The sequence below is a fragment of the Rattus norvegicus genome, chromosome 4 (genome assembly GCF_021556685.1).
Source record: "Rattus norvegicus strain SHRSP/BbbUtx chromosome 4, alternate assembly SHRSP_T2T, whole genome shotgun sequence".
NCBI lineage: Eukaryota > Metazoa > Chordata > Mammalia > Rodentia > Muridae > Rattus > Rattus norvegicus.
In genome coordinates this window covers 63,127,331-63,144,662 of record NC_141537.1, presented here as the reverse complement: position 1 = coordinate 63,144,662, position 17,332 = coordinate 63,127,331, and the positions used below count along the sequence as shown (strand labels likewise).

The 17,332-nt window shown below is 40.5% G+C and overlaps 1 protein-coding gene across 1 annotated transcript in view; it reads right to left on the bottom strand.

Annotated features, from left to right (window-relative positions):
* Exoc4 (exocyst complex component 4) overlaps window positions 1–17,332 on the bottom strand; it is a 770,091-nt gene that overhangs the window by 215,679 nt on the left and 537,080 nt on the right. Inside the window, 1 exon segment of the mRNA NM_053875.2 lies at window positions 13,060–13,279. Within this exon segment, the coding sequence (NP_446327.2) occupies window positions 13,060–13,279 (220 nt within the window).

The window sequence follows — 17,332 nt, the reverse complement described above, 5'->3', positions numbered from 1 at the left end:
CTCGAGGACTTGTGGTTGGGGGAGGCAGGAGGATGGACTCAGGCTGATAATTTCATAAAGTAGCCATCAATTATTTAAATCATCGTGACTTTTCAGACAGCATTCTGGACGGCAAGGAGAAAAAAAAAACACTGTAGAAATTTGAAAACCACAAATTAGGAGAGAGATGCTTGTTATTTGGTTTTGGAGTGAAACGTGCTCTGCCTAGTGAAAGAATCAAAAGGCAAAGGCATTCGACAAGAGAGGTAGTTAAAGACGGAATTCAACACAACAAAATAGTGTCCAAACGCTAGGGGGAGGGGCTGTGTGAGAGGAGGACTGGGAGGTGTGTGTGTGTGTGGGGAAGGATATGTGATCAGGATATAAAATGAATAAGCAAATTAATTAATTAATGGAGAAACAAGACATCCAAGCACTATTAAAATCCATGGTAAGTAAACCAGTCAACTAACGGCAACATTTTAAACTAACACTGCAAGTAGAATGCATAGAGAACTAAGCCAGAAGGAGGGGACACAGGGACTCTATTACAGCTGTCATTTCTAGATGTCACTGTATACAAGGCTCTCACATGTAGAGCCTGGCTCAAGGGATGCAGATAGACTATTTTCTAAGGCACATCCCAGCCTCAACAATTCTATTGAAGTCGTCTTTATATAAATATATACCAAATTGTGCTGGGGAAACTCATTCGAATTAATTATATAAAAAACTAGTTTTTGACAATATTACATATTACATACTTATAAAAGTAAATGACTTGTCTCATGTATATGCTTAAGGTCACAATACTGCCTGTCTTATCTATTATTATATTTCTACCATAGAAGTAAGTCTGCCTATGACTCTAAGTCCAGGTCGTAAAAGAAAGAAGAAAACGATCAAAAAAGCTCCCCCCCCCCTTTTGCTATTGCTTGAAGCGTCTGCATTTGCTAAGCTGCTGTAGAGAAATCGATTCTTTCTTCACAGGCACAGATCTGCTTTGGTTAATGCTCATGAGGTAAGTCTAGTCAATAGTCGCACAAGCCAATTAGCTTGCTTTCCATCTGGATTTAACTAGTTGAGAAAAAATAAAAACAGCTCAAGTCAGTCACTTATAATGATTTTTAAGAAACAACCAGATTTTCCACAGGAAAATAGGCATTATAAATATATAACTAATCATTTAAATAATTTAAATGCATTTTAAAACAAGTATACAAGCTTTATATTCACACACAAGATTAAAAAATAGCGACATGGGGACTGATTAAGAAAATTCTCAACAACTTTATAAACAATGGTTTTATAAATTGCAACTTATCTTTCAAACTTTGTTCATGAAAAATAAAACCTTTAACTTATTACCATGCTGATATCTTCTGCTAATGAATTTCTTGTCTGGCTGGTAAGGATGACTTTTCTGTTCTTATTTTACCTCTGCCATTTCTGTGACTCTAAATGCCTAGGTCTTTTCAAAATGGTGGGCATGGAATAGTATGTGTTTGTCATATATACAAACCTTTGCAACACAAAGATTAAATGTCAATGCATGTAATGTTTTTTTAAAACAAACAAACAAACAAACAAACAAACAAACAAACAAACAACCCACCCAGGATACCACGGAATCTCAGGATGCCAGAACTGGAGTGGTAGCTTGGTAACAGAAGACCCTGTCAGGCACTGCCACAGAGCAGCAGTCACAGTTCACATCAACAGGTGATGGGTCACACCAGATCTGAGACGTCCAGAACTGCATCAACAGTGATCAGTCACACCAGATCTGAGATGTCTAGAACTGCACGATTCTTATGGAGTCATGAGAAAGGACAAACAAGCATATGGTGTAGGACAGTCTACAAGATACCTCAACAGCACCGTATGAAATAGATATGCCACTTCTGTGCATACTTTAAATCAATGTAGCACCAAGACACCATATCAATGTTTACTGCGGGACCATTCACAAAAGCTAAGTGATGGAACAAAGTAGGTACCCACAACAGAGGAATGGATTTATAAAACTGTGCTACATATACACAAAGGAATGGCTCCAGCTATAAAGAAGAATGCCATTGGTGGGGAAATGGCTACAATTGGAGACCATCACATTAGAGTGACTTATGTCAGTTGCAGAATGCCAAACACTGCGTGGGTTCTCTCATCTGCAGCTCCTAGATTTTATATAGTACATATAATCATGTATGCACATATGACATGAAAGAAGTGTTCAAGGGAAGAAAGGACACCAACAGGGGGACAAGAAAAGGCTGGGAAAGGTGGTTTCAGGGGGAACATGCTTAGTGTACTAACACGTATTACATAAAAATGGAAAAAATAATAAAAAATAAAACATCGAAAAATAAAAATTCAACTACCATGGCTATTAACAGGGGGACTGCAGGAGGCCACAGGAATCCTTCTGCATTGCCCTTACACCTTTCCTGTGAGAAAAACTATAAAAAGAAAATTTATTTTAAAACATAATTGTGTTTCGCCTGACAAAAGTCATGTGTTTGCTTTTGTACACCTTTTGACAAAGTTGCTGGAAATTCCATTTATTCATTCATTGTGAACCTACTATGTGCTAAAAATTTCTACCAGGCTATAGCAAAATTTGAAAAGATGAAAGAAAAGGGAGACTTTGTTTGGAAAGTGGAAAGAAAGTAGCAGACAGTCCAGCCCTTACTGGGTTCACAATGCTTGCTCTGGTATAGTTTTGGAAGTCATGGACACACAGCAAACAAAGTCACCAAAGCATTTCTGCAAGTACCTGATAGGCAGCCTTGACCTTGAAATAGCCAAGAGGACAACCAACTCAGAAATGCCTAGTAGAATAAAAGGGGGGAAAGCAATTAAACTCCTGTAGTTGAAATCAGCCAAAGAGAAGTGCTGTGTGCGCCCAATGAGCAGAGGTAGAGAACGGCTCATTTAAGTGCAGTTATCTGAATTTGAATTTGTACATATTTGCAAGTGAATACCCACAGTATTCTGGACTCTACAGATAGGACCATCCATCATGGGAATAGTTGTAGCCGTAAGGGGTAAAAGAAGATAGAAATGGGGAAGAAAAAGAAAGAGAAACCAAATAGAAGCTGAGATGAATTTTTCTTCTCAAAAGACTCTATTTCTAATATTCATAGTCCGAAAAGGACACAATGACACAGATAACCTGTTAATGAGCTAGCTGTGGGTTGTCTATTCCCCAGGGCAGGATTCCCAACTGACAGACCTCGTGTGGATCTAAAAAGAATGAATGAGAAATTGAATGAGAAATGTACAGCTTAATCTTTCAGCCAATGCAGATGTACTCTGGCTGATGGCTGCTCCTGTGGACACAGAGGTGATAGAGAGCTCTGGCCTGTGAGGCCCTTGTGGCAAAGGAATGAAAAACCTGATAGAGGCTTGAGTGTGATACATATTCCAGGAAATCAGTTTGTTGAGTTTGTTTGGCCAACTATAACAATCCATCAAAGGTCTAACCTCAAACACCAAGCCTGGGTTCACCCATCTCAGGCAGTTCTGAGTCCCGAGTGCTTCAGTCTAGAGCAAACAAAACGCCAGAGATGTCTCCTGTTCAGGACAGTGGGACTATATCAGCTGCCTCTGTGATGCCAGGTCTCTGACTTTTATGGTATCCGTAACTGGCAAGGCACAGTCTTCCTCAAAGGCCTAGCCCTTGAGGACCTGCATTCCCTAAACCCTTTCATGCTTCACTGTCAAACATCAACAGGAAGCTGGTCCGTTTAAAGCCCAAGATGGCCTCGGGGTGCCGTGTCTGTCTAACCTTGTTTCTCATTCTCCTTCCATACAGTTTGTCCTTTTAGATCACCGAGAATCTTGTGTCCCCTTTTCAGGACACTTTCTCTTCTGTCTTCTCCATATGAACATATCCAACAGCACTGCAGAATTCTTCTTATCCAATGTTTCTCTTGAGTCTTAAGCCCCCAGAGCCTCTTCACCCTGTACAGTGCCTGGCTTCTGAACCATCACAACTGGTACTCCCTATCTATTTTGTCCCACGACACTCAGAGATGAGATCATAAGTTTGGCATAGAGCAAGGATTTAATAAATATTGCCATTTAGTTTCAATAGCCTTTTAACACTGGGGAATTACTTGATTGAATCCTGTCATTCTTGTCACACACAATGTATCAGATTTCCCCAGCCCATTGCAGATGCCCACACCAATATTAAGTGCAGACAAGTTGAGCAGGAACCTTGAAAAGCACGAAGAAAACCAGTTGCTTTCCTTGAATGGTTAATCTTTAAAGGACCATTTAACTTTCAAGCTGAGATAGTCTTGGTGCTCTTCACTTTCTCACTAGAATGTGTCTAAGCCAGAGTGGCAACATACAGACAGGGCAAAAACTACCGAGGATAAGAACCGCGGAAATTCCCTAAGTACAGCACTTCTCTGCCTTTACTTGTCTGGCTGCTCCCAGTAATCTCGCCAGACCAGCAATTCCCTCTAAGAGTGATAGCCATCATTTGCTTGTGCTGTTGAGCCAGCCGTTCTCTCTTCCTGGTTTCTCTTTCTGAGATGCTCTTCCCCTTCCCCAACATTTAAGGAAAAGAAATAAATCTGAAGATGCCTTTGTTAGCACATAAAGTCAAATATATTTCAGGCAAAGGCAGCCTTCTAAAGACCTGAGTGACAGAGTGCTAATGTGGCTTCGTCCCTGTCAGCAGATCTGTCATAAGTCATTACCTTCTCTTCCGCTTATCCAGGAAAGAGTGGGCTGAGGAAAGATCAGAATGGACAGCAGCCACTCAATGTTTCAAAATATTTATCTCAAACGTGGCCTGATGCATGGAATAGTCTAGGTGACAAACTAAGCTGGCTATCAGCAAACCCCCCATTACTCATAATAGAAAGTAAATTCAGACTCCCAGCTTAAAGCTCAAGGCTTACCCTCATACTGGTGTCATTTTTAAACAGCCTTGTCCTCAGCAACCAGGGCTGGGAGACAGTGTCACTAGCTGTAATTACTGCCCACTCAGAGTCCCTCTCCGACCTGCTGCTTTCTGTTTTGACTTGTACTTTTAAATGAGCTTAAAACCTATGAGACTGGTCTCCTAAAACAAAAATGTAAAATAATTAAAGATTCCTATAAAATACATATAGGGATAACTATACTTTGTTTTCTTTCCTTCTTCTTTCCTTCTTTCCTTCTTTCTTTCTTTCTTTCTTTCTTTCTTTCTTTCTCTCTTTCTTTCTTTCTCCTTTCTTTTTTTTTTGCGAGAGCCAAAAGGACCCCACTAATGATTATTTCTAGTCTCTTTGCATTACTATCTATACTCTATACAAGTTAAAGTACAGCTATTTTTTTTCTCTTCATTTTGCAGGAAGATTTTTAAAGAAGACCCGTTAACCAAAAACTTCAATAAAAACGAACAAGAAATGTATTATTTTATCCTTCAGAGATGAGACCAAACGTTTTTAAAGACATTTATAGATTGAAGTTACTCATACAGTAGGTGTGGACGGCCTGTGTATAAAACCATTTCTGACTCATGTCACAGACTTATGAATTAATGTTGATGCAAACAAGTTCCTTTATCACATAACATTCATAAAGGGTCTACTTTCAAATTAATATGAACCGGTCAATTTCATGTTTCATGACAATATTTAACGGAGGCTTTTAGACTAGTGTTTCCAACTAGCGAGCGCTTCAAAGAAAGCAACTCTGCTCTCGCTCACTGTGGCATCTCCACATTCCCGCTTTTAACGTCCTGTGAGTAACACCACGTCAATAGTGAAAACTTGGAGCTGAAGTGCTAGAATAGCTGAAAGGCAATCAGAACGTGCAAGTTCACTTATGCTGTAAGACAAGTATGGGAGAGTGATCACGGTAGAATTTTGGCTGGGGAGAATGTGGATGTTCAGGGGACATGTTTTTAGCTGTTAGGTGCTTAAATATTTTATAAATTATTCAAAAATAGTTTATTCATTATCAAGTTCTCATGTTGATGGCTTACTAATGTCTGAAGCAGCACTGGAAATGCTACTGCTATGTTTGAATAGAAATGCCCCTAGCTGGTAGTGGTGTCCTGTGAGATTAGGGAAACCTTTCTGACATGGAACCCTGCTGGCAGACATAGCGATGCAGGAGTAAGCTTTGAGGGAGAGAGGTGGGCCCTGCCTCTAGTCTTGTAGCTTCCTGAATGCCAACACTACTCGGGCAGCAGCCTCACTCTGCCTTCCTCACCATGATGGAAATATGTCCTTCTCACCTCAACTTCTTCCTTCTGGTATTTAGTAACAGAGATGAGAAAAGCAGCCAGCACAGTAAATGAGGCCTTTCCTTTAATAGGGAATGTTTCCACAGGAACCGTGTAAGCACCAGTCTCTCCTGGATGCTTCTCAGGATGAAGGGATGATGTAAGTGAAGCAATGGCTGATCTGAGGAGTCTCAGTCTGCGGAGACTTCCTCAGGCCCTGTCGGACATAGCAAAGCCAGGATACTTCTCTCCTTGCCTAGTGGTAGCTTGGGCCAGTGTCCCTCTCGCCTGTAGATGAGGGGAGGGAACCCTGGGCAGGTGTTCACTGGAATTCTTTCTCATTAGTGACACCAGACTCATGCATTTCATGCTCTCACCACCTTACCACAGGGAAACTTAATAGCAATTAGTTTTGAAGAATCGACAGAAATGATATAAAAAATAAAAAAGCTCTAGACCAGCAATAGGGTTAACGGTATACAAAATGGGACAACTGCATTAGAAATGAAATGAGAACACAGGTAAAGGCAACGGGATCGCAAGTCCCCAATGGTAACAAAAGGCTTGACTTGCTCAAGTAAGTTCGCTGGCAGCAAACAGCTGAGTGTGGGAAGCTATGAAAGCTGCTTACTCGAGACTCCTCGTTGTTGTGGAAAGGCCAAGTGTCACTGTTAGTGAATACATACTATTAGGAATAAAATGCAAAGAAAACAAAAGCTTCTTTAGGTATAGATGCACACGGAAGGGTGAGGCTGGATTACAAAATGCTTTGTTCCTTAAACCTAGGTTGTTTTTTTTTAATAGAGAGGACATTAGAACCATCTATAAGAGATTGGGGGTCGGGGGACCAATTGATCAGGTCTCTTTTCAACTTAATGGTTTTCATGATGACTTCCAGCAGACCTTAAATGAAACTACTCTGTTTACACTAATAAAGCTGAGTCTCTTCTGTACCAGAGAGTGGAGTGGTAGAATGGCAACACTGGCTGTGATCACATGCCACTGAAAGGCGACATTCTTTATAGTAACACAATCTGATCTGGTGAAAACAATATGCTGTTGCTGCTATCCATACATCCTTGGGCAAACAGAAAGGGTTCCTGGCAGTGCTTTGGTCTATCTGGGAAGATAATAAGTTTGGGCATCAGTGTAATTATCTCCAGCAAACAATTATACTGAAAGCAGCTGTACCCACCATTGCCTGACTGGGGTTCCTGCAATCACCCAGCTATCAGTAACTTTCACTTTTAACCCTGCTAACTCCTACAACTCAGACTATCCTGGGCATTTGCTGTTCCCCTCTGATCCCCATGGCTAGGTAGAGGAGTGAGTCATGTGCCTCCCAGCTTACGTCCACCCACAACTTCAGAATATGACCTAACTTGGAAACAGGTTATTTGCAGATGAAATTAAAGCTTGGGATAGAAACATACAAGATTAGGATGGCCTTAAATTTACTGAAAATGTCCTTATGAGAGCCAGACAAATGGCAGAGGCAGGGAAAGGTTATGCTAAGGAGGCAGAAACAGAGTTGTTTCTATTTAAACTATTTAAAGTTTTCAAATATTTATTTATTTCTTTGTCTGTTTGTTTACTGTGTATGTGCACATGTGCACACCTATGTATACTACAGTGCTTGTAGTTGCCCAAGGACAACTTGCAGGAGTCACTTCTCTCCCTTGGGTTCTATACTTTGAACTCTGGTTATCAGTCTTGATAGGAAATATTCTTACTTATCTAGCTATCTTGCTGGCCCCACAGAATAGGCTTCTTTTGTTTTAAGCCTCTGCGCCTTTGCAGTGCTAGGAAACAAATCCATTGACTGTAAGAGTCATGAGTACCACATACTGCTACTGATGTCCTCCAGCCAGCAGAGGCTCCAGAAACTGGGCACGGTGGAGCTACAGAGGCTGCCCTTGCTTGCTGTCAGGCTAGGGTATAGGGGCACCAGCAACGTGGCTAGGTGTGTGTTAAGAGTGAGTGTAGGTTGGTAGGGAGAGGAAAGGAGCCTGAAAATCCAGGAGGAGATGGCAGGATGTGGATGAGCAGTGACAGAGGTCAGAAAGCCATAGAAGCAAGCGCTAAGGAGCAGGCAGGAGCTGACTCAGAGCGCTCAGTGCTGAGGCCAGTCTCCTGTGCTATGAGGAAGGAGGTGGAGTGTGTTCTACAGTCATTATCCCACTTAGCCATTATCATGTTCCTAGGCAAAAAATTATAATTTCTATTTTCCAGAAAAGAAATAGGTATCAAGAGGCTAAATAATTTGGTCACAGTAAAGAAGCTATTAAGTGATATGGCTGGAATTCATTTGTATGCGATTCCAAAGCTTATGTATAGAGCTTGGCTCCCATATAAAGTTGAGCACTCTATTACAGACTTGACTAGAGTAACGCCTCAGCAATAACCAGCTCTCCCTCTCAGGGAAATCTCTGATTATAAGCAGCAGCAATCTTCAGAGAAGTGGTACTGATTCTGGCGGAATGCTGAGATCATCTGGGCATCTTGCAGGGAGACCCTCCCTCCTGGCCAACTGATGGAGTGTGGGCAGTGGTGGTTTTAGGAAGCTTCCTGGGTGACTGTACTGGGTCATGTTCCTGGGAATCACTGCTCTAAGCCAGCAGGTGGGAGTGGGAGGTGTAGCTGGCTGAGGAGGAGGTGAGAGTTTGCTGTTTGCAGGCAGACTGTAGCTATTTTACTTTTCAGAAGTGACTCTGTCAAATGCTGGGACAGTGGGGAAAATATAATATGCTTTAAATGTTTCAAGACGGCTGGCTTACTGTGCTACTCAACACAGCTTGTGTTTGTTCCTCCAGTCATAGGGAATTTGAGCCTGAGCCTGAGCCTGAGAAGCTGCCTCTGTCTCACATTGCCCTTCCTGAGCCAGAAAGCGTGGGCTCCTGTCTTGGGAAAGCACTCTGTAAAATTCTGAAATGTGCAGACTAGCAAACAGCTTTTGCCGCTGGGGCAAATAGTTTTTTTTTTTTTTTTTGCAATGTCTGGGTCAGCATGAAATGTAGAATATTTTCTTAATGTGACTATGATTGCTCACCACAAAGCTAAACACACCTAGCAGTAGGTCTGCAAACTCCTTACCCTAAGGCTGGGCATGGCGACACCGAAGATGCTTCTTCAACCTTGGTATAAAGGTCAGGAGTCTAGTTTTCACAAGTTCCCAGGTAAGCTGCACTAGTCTAGGGCACTACTTTTCAAACAAAAGTACCCAGACACCACAGATAGTGACATCATACAAATGCAGGCTATGTTGGAGGTCCAATGCTCCTGTCCACAGATAGCTCTCTAGTTGGCAATAAAGGTAAAGATATAGCAGTAGGGTGGGAGGAGAGACTTTCTGTGGATCACTGATCTGATGGCTGCCCTCCCATTCAGCAGTTTCATAGGTAGGGAATAAAAACATGAAATATTGCTACTGCCAGTTAAAAAACAAACAAGCAAACATCAAAGAATATTTACATTAGCAAACAACAGTGCATAAGAGAACTAAAGTTGAACCAGAGTTCAATCTCTTTCCTCATGCCTATTTTATGGATCGGAAATCTCTGGACCACCTCAATGTCCACCTCAAATAAATGAGCCCTAAATTCCACCTCCATAATGATGATCACAAATGGGGAATTTTCCTAAGAGGCCTCCTTAGTTGAATGTTAATCATCAAGCTTAGGATTGCAAGAGTTGAGGCCTTTTTTTTTTTTTTTTTTTAACTTGAGTATTTCTTATATACATTTCAAGTGTTATTCCCTTTCCCAGTTTCCGGGCAAACACCCCCCTCCCCCTCCCCTTCTTTATGGGTGTTCCCCTCCCCATCCTCCCCCCCTTGCTGCCCTCCCCCCAACAATCTAGTTCACTGGGGGTTCAGGACCTAGGGCTTCCCCTTCCACTGGTGCTCTTACTAGGATATTTATTGCTACCTATGAGGTCAGAGTCCAGGGTCAGTCCATGTTTAGTCTTTAGGCAATGGCTTAGTCCCTGGAAGCTCTGGTTGCTTGGCATTGTTGTACCTATGGGGTCTCAAGCCCCTTCAAGCTCTTCCAGTTCTTTCTCTGATTCCTTCAACGGGGGTCCTATTCTCAATTCAGTGGTTTGCTGCTGGCATTCGCCTCTGTGTTTGCTGTATTATGGCTGTGTCTCTCGGGAGAGATCTACATCCGGCTCCTGTCGGCCTGCACTTCTTTGCTTCATCCATCTTGTCTAACTGGATGACTGTATATGCATGGGCCACATGTGGGGCAGGCTCTGAATGGGTGTTCCTTCTGTGTCTGTTTTAATCTTTGCCTCTCTATTCCCTGCCAAGGGTATTCTTGTTCCCCTTTTAAAGAAGGAGTGAAGCATTCACATTTTGATCATCCGTCTTGAGTTTCATTTGTTCTAGGCATCTAGGGTAATTCAAGCATTTGGGCTAATAGCCACTTATCAATGAGTGCATACCATGTGTGTTTCTCTGTGATTGGGTTACCTCACTCAGGATGATATTTTCCAGTTCCGACCATTTGCCTACGAATTTCATAAAGTCATTGTTTTTGATAGCTGAGTAATATTCCATTGTGTAGATGTACCACATTTTCTGTATCCATTCCTCTGTTGAAGGGCATCTGGGTTCTTTCCAGCTTCTGGCTATTATAAATAAGGCTGCGATGAACATAGTGGAGCACGTGTCTTTTTTATATGTTGGGGCATCTTTTGGGTATATGCCCAAGAGAGGTATAGCTGGATCCGAGTTGAGGCCATTTTTGCAGGAAAAATAGTGTCACCCTCTTAGAAGGCCACATGAGTCAAACATAATCCTGCCCTTACAGCAGAATAGAGGTAAAAGAACTGTGAGATTCTAATATAGCAATGTGTTGGTTTTAAAACTCAAGATTAGGGATTTTGTACTATTAAAAAAGGACATATGTCTTTACGGGAAGGAAAGCATCATTTACGTCCACCCATTTACTCATCCATTTATTAAATACTGAATATGAGGACTAGCAGATGGCCTTGGGTTTGACCTTCATGGCCCTCATAGTGGAAGGAGAGAACCAACTTTGGTAAGTTGCCCTCTGATCTCCACACATGCACCAAGGGCTGTATGTCTACCACATGTGTGAATGTCATTTTTATAAATATTATTAAATATTCTAGCTATTCTAAGTCTATTCTGGAACCAGAAATTTAGGAGAGAACCAATAGTAACAACTATCCAAGCTCTCTGCTCTAAATGCTTCAGGGCTAAGGCAGATGGTCCTTTCCTTCACTCTCTGGGAGGCAGAATGGGACAGTAAAGGATTTGGAGCAATGCTCTTCCAGCTATGGCAGCAGCCCAGTATCCCCACAATCTGTCATGAATATACACTTTCATGAGATACAATAAAAATGAGTTACTAGAAAAAGAAGTTCAAAACCTAGAAATATATATGACACAAGTCCTAATTTATTAGATTCCCAGACAATGTCAAAGTGCAAAGAACGATTAAAGCGTCTAAATGCCTGTTTTTAAACACAGAGGTGGGTAGCTTGCAGACAACCATAATCCGCAGAATATGATTTGTGAACTGTTGTAGAACACAGGGCTCAGGACTAGACTTCCTTTGCTAGCCAGAAAACTAGGGTAGGTAATTTAATGCCATTGTCTTCAGTTTCTTTATCATAAGGCCATTAAGGAAGCTCCTGCCATACAGACAAAGCATATGTAAGCCAGCACACAGAAAGTACTTGGCAGAGGGGCTGGCTCCTAGTCAATGCTAATGTGCTAGCTGCAATGATGAGTGATATTACTTCTTGTCCTGCTGGGCTATGCCATTTGTGGGCCACATCTAGCATAGCATTTCACCCACAAAATGGAGCTTGCTAGTTTCTTTCCTACTAACTCCCTTTCTTCCTTCCATGGAATCTACCATGGAAAGTACCAGTGCCAGTGCATGTCAGCACCCCAGATGTGTCTCCTCATGATACAATGTCTGGGCTGCTCAGAGGCCATGTTGGAGAGGCCAAGGCAGACCTCTGGCTCTCCTCACAGGACAGCATGCACCTCACGTGGCAGTCCTCAAATTGTATACCACAGGCCTATGAAACAAAAATATCTATTGTCAGATAATTTTTATGGCTCACACGCCATATCTTCAAGTAAAATGTTCAGTATTAACAAAATCATCGCTTGAATCAAATAATCTGAATTTTAACACCAGTTTAGTGGTTTAAATTCACTGAGCTAGTCTAGTTATTTACATGAACTACCTAAAAAAAAATGGTTCAGAGAACTGACTTCCCACTGGTAATTGAGGTTATATAGGGTACCTACTTTCATTCCTGTTAATCCTTCCTACTCTGGGAATGCATTCACCAGTGGAAAAACAATTCTTTCAAGGACAAATTCTAGACAAACAGTAAAGAGTTGCCTGAATGTCAATGAGACTCACCATCCTCTGTAGTCAAACTTTCTTTTTAAATTCCCTTCATGATCTTAGGAATTTCCATCATCCAAACTATATCAGACTTAAATATCCCTAGTGTCTATTTCAGTTATTTCTTCTTGTTTGTCCCTGTTGGGACACAGAACCAGATGGTAATTTTTCTTCTTTTCTAAAGTTATGACTCTTGCCAATTCATAAATGGTCATTAAAGAACAATAATTTGGCGGCTGGAGAAGATAGGTCAGTGATTAAGAACATTGGCTGGTCTGCTAGAGAACCTGGGTTTGATCCTTAACACCCATTTCATATTGCTTTTAAGCATTTGTTTCAGGAGATCCAATACCCTGCTCTGGCCTCTGCAGGCAAAAGGCACACAAGTGACTCACAGAAATACAAAATCCATTTTAAACAACTAGAAAAAGAGCAGGCTCTCCTTACTACCTGTAGAAGAGGCCTCTGCACGCCCAGAACCTTCATGGTGTCTGCATTAGCTAGGATCTTCAAGGGGTCTGAGGTTTTGGTGACACCTTCGATCTCCTTGTTGATCTCAGTCAAGACCTGATTAAGGAAGATGTTCTTGATATATATAGTGAGAAACTCTCGAAGAGGACACTGTTTGGCAGGGCCAAGTCCCAGGGCATGCTCAATCTCCTGAATAAATCTGGAAGACAAACAGAGAAAAAAGGTGCTTAAATAGATCAGAAAAACATAAATATGACATCTCACACATCAGTATCTGTGGCCTCAGGCTGTTTCCATGGAGATAGCAAGGTCATTATTGCATCTCAATACAAGTTTCAATTTTTAAAATAACTTTATTTTACTAGTTAAATAAAAGAGAATGGAACAGAAAAGCATGACTTCTATGCAGGGTATAGCAAAATACTTTGATAAATTCTCAAAAAAAAAATAAGACTATAGGAGTCAAAGGAAAAGTATGATGAGCAGAAAACAAGATTATAGGACAAATTAAAGGGCAGACTCACAAACAGGGCACATTTCTCATTGAGATTGCTTAAATATAGTTTGTGAGACATGAGTCTCTTTCATGCTTGATGATCCCGAGTTTGCAGGCTAAGAAAGGGAAAGAAGAGGAGCTGGAAGACAAAGGAGAATTTCAACTTTATTTTTAATGTTTTATTTCTTTTATTCAAAACTTTATGGGGGTTGGGGATTTAGCTCAGTGGTAGAGCGCTTGCCTAGGAAGCGCAAGGCCATGGGTTTGATCCCCAGCTCAGAAAAAAAAAAAAAGAACCAAAAAAAAAAAAAACTTTATGGTATATATACAAGAATGTTAACAGTTATTCTTGACTCGCAGATGAATATACATTATTGTTTTCAATTTTCTGGAGGTTGCCTTGCTTTCAATGGTTTATTATATATAAATTTAATATATATGTAGTTCATAATATATAGTTCAGTTAAGTAATATCAGCCTCCAACAGCATAGCTTAAATCTTATAGAATCACAGTATAGTTAACATCGTTCATTCAGTGTAACTACATAAAGCCAAACTATGGTGCTATGCCAGCAGAATTCTGGGTATAAATAGCTGTTGTGTACTGTGGTCAGTAAAGAATCACTTCTTTTGAATCTATTGCAAATGACCACTGTGTACTGTCTATTCAGTTCACATATAGACCATCAAATATGTGGTTATATAATCTTCTTGTCACCAAGTGAAAAGGCCATATAGCATTTTAGAAAAAGCAGATAGCCAAAATAATTGGCTAGTACAGAAAAAATACAGGAACAAAGCTAAATGAGATGAAGTGAAAATAGGACTGAATGTAAAAAATGTTATAGACCACATAATTTTGACACTGCCATTTCAGAAACACATGTAACCAAAATAAAACTTCTCAAAATAAACCCAGGAATTGGTTGTGATAGGAAAGAGGTTCAACGATAAAGAGGGATGGTTCACCAGACAGAGCAAGAAATGCTGGAAAGTCCTGGAGGTATTTTATAGCAAAGGGGAAAAGAAGGATAAAATGCTCACAATTGACTGAAATGTAAAAGCACAAAAGTTTGCCAAGCCCAGAAAAGATACACATGCAGACGCACAAAGTACAGTATAAAGGCAGGAGCGCCATTCAGTTCATTTTGATATTTTAAATCACTTTAAGTGTATTTCCAAGGTTCCAGCTACTGAGCATATTTTAGATCCTAGTTTCTTTGCTTTTAATTTCCACATATTTTTACAAGTGACAGTAAGAGCTTTTAATGTTTTGACAGAACTTTCTAGAAAACACAAACTAATTAAGAATAGCTTGCATTGTTTCCTTACATGGTCATTTTTGCAGTTCCACAATGTCATGCAAAGTAAGGGCTGCTTATAATGTTTGTTCAGAAAAGAGGAGAAAAAGAAAGTCAAGACAAAAAAGGAACATATAACTAGAAAAGCACAGTTTCAACTTATATCACAAATGTTGTCTAAAAAAACAATATGAAAAACATAAAGACCTTAGAAGAAAAGTGGTCAAAAGGAGGAAAAGGCCTTTAGAGTGGGAGAAAGCAATGTTCCTTAAACAGGAAAAACCTCAACTTCATAATAAAATAATTATTAAGTACTACAGCATTGCGGTTTTTGAACGTATGTGATAGGCCACATTGTGATGGCTGGAAACCATCACATGTTGGTGTGAGTGTGGTGAAGGAGGCTCTTCCCCCAGCACTGATGTAAGGAAAAGCTGCTCAGAGGGCATGAAGCCTGTTGCAGTATAACGAAAAACCACACATGGATTTCCTTTCCACCCAGAAACAACCTCTGGGAAATACTTCCAAAGGCTAAAGACAAGAGATAATCTTAACAATCAATTAGGTGAAAAATAAAGGACCGTGGTGCAGTACGTACCAAATGTTGTGTACCTGTCTCTGTCTCCAAATGAAAAACCTTTTGAATACTTGGCTATGAAAAGTTCCTAGCTCACAAGGTTAAGCGAAAAAAGGGAAGTGAAGATCAATGTGTATTTGATAGTATAGAAGAACTTTATGAGCACTATATATTCTCATTGTATACTTTATCATGGAGTATCAGAAAAACCCAACAGGTATCTCAAGGAGATGGGATGAGGTGAAGTCTTGCAAATGGGAGTGACAATTTTCAATAGTTTAAAAAATGCTTATTATAAACTGAAAAGTTAGCTAACTAGATTAAAATTAAATTCGAAAAATTTTAAATTGCCTATATATATCACAGACTAAACTTTGCAAATTACTATCTAATTAGACCACATTTAATTCCTTAAGTTTTGTTACTAAAACTATAGCTGACTCAATGAAAGAACTTACTACAATGTTGCTATTCCATTGATTGTGCGCCACTCCGGCCGCTCTCTACCTCCTCTCGCATTTGTGCTTGTGAGCATATGTACCATGCTAGGAAGTAAAGGGTGATGATGAAAATTGTGACTCACGGAATTCTAGAAAGCAATGAGAAACTGAAACAAGACTCATTTCAACAAAGACAGGGAAGAGGACGACCTCGTGAATCTTTAAAGAGATAGTGAGTAGAAGAAAGGCAGGGAAGTGAGAGACAAAACCAGTCAGTGACAGCCATAATTTTATTTCTAAGACATCCCAATTCCATACTGCCCCTGAATGTTTCTGACTCCATGGAACTTGCAGAGGAGCCCTACCAAGGGCGTTCTGGTCCTCTTGAGCCAGGGGAAACTATTGCAGCTCTTTTATCTGCCAAGGAACAAATGAGAAAAACTCCTTTCATTAGGGTCTCATTTGCCTCTATTAGAAGGACTAGAAAAAGTTTTCTTAACAGAAGTACTTTCATTTTCGTTTCAAAATCTTAACCAACTATACAAAGAAACTTTTTACTAGTCAGGCCTGTTCTCAGAGTGACAGAAATCTTAAATTATCCACATTTTCTTTCTCTCGTGATGTATTTGTCTTTGATGTCCCTAAAACATGAGATGGCTACAAGCAGCATTGGTATAGGGCTCCCATCACTTTCAGTGAGCCATCTCTCTTGAACAGAAGCCACTCATTCCCTACAGCATACACACATCCATCTCCAACGGCACCTCCAGGTTGATGTTGCCATTTTTAACTTGAGGGAATCCACTCAACATGTTTCTAAATCTGCTCTCAGAGCTCTGAGGGATCTTAGCAGAAAGCATGAAACATGGGAGAATTAAAAATGAAGGCTGTTCTCAGACTCTTCTTTAGTCAGAAAGTGGGAAGAATGATAGTTATCAGCGTCAGGATGGTGCTGGGGTACGCTCATCAAAGGACATCACATTCAGTTAGAAACAAGAAGTAAACTCAGGAGATGTACTGTACGGGTGGAGATAAAAATTAATGCTATGGAAAGCACACAATAAGATTTTAAGTATTTTTACTACAAACGAAGTAATCATGTGAAGGTTAATCATATATGTTTAGCCTTGTTAGCCATTCTCTATCATGTTATATATGCCTTAACATGTATACATTTTTAAACATGAAAATATGCAAATGTATGGTTGACCTGTGCTTGTTTTTGGCAAGAATGACAGAGAGAAAGAGGGCTCCTACATGCAGCAAGTACTGGGTAAGTATGGCTGCTCTACTAGTTAGTAGTGTTCCTAGTGTGCAGGTGTGAATGAGGATGGAGGGCCCTAGCAGGACACGCTGATAATTAGACTAAGACTCTGAATCCTTCAGAAACAAACAAACAAACAGTCCAGGATGACCCAAACCTCCATGTGGCCTGAA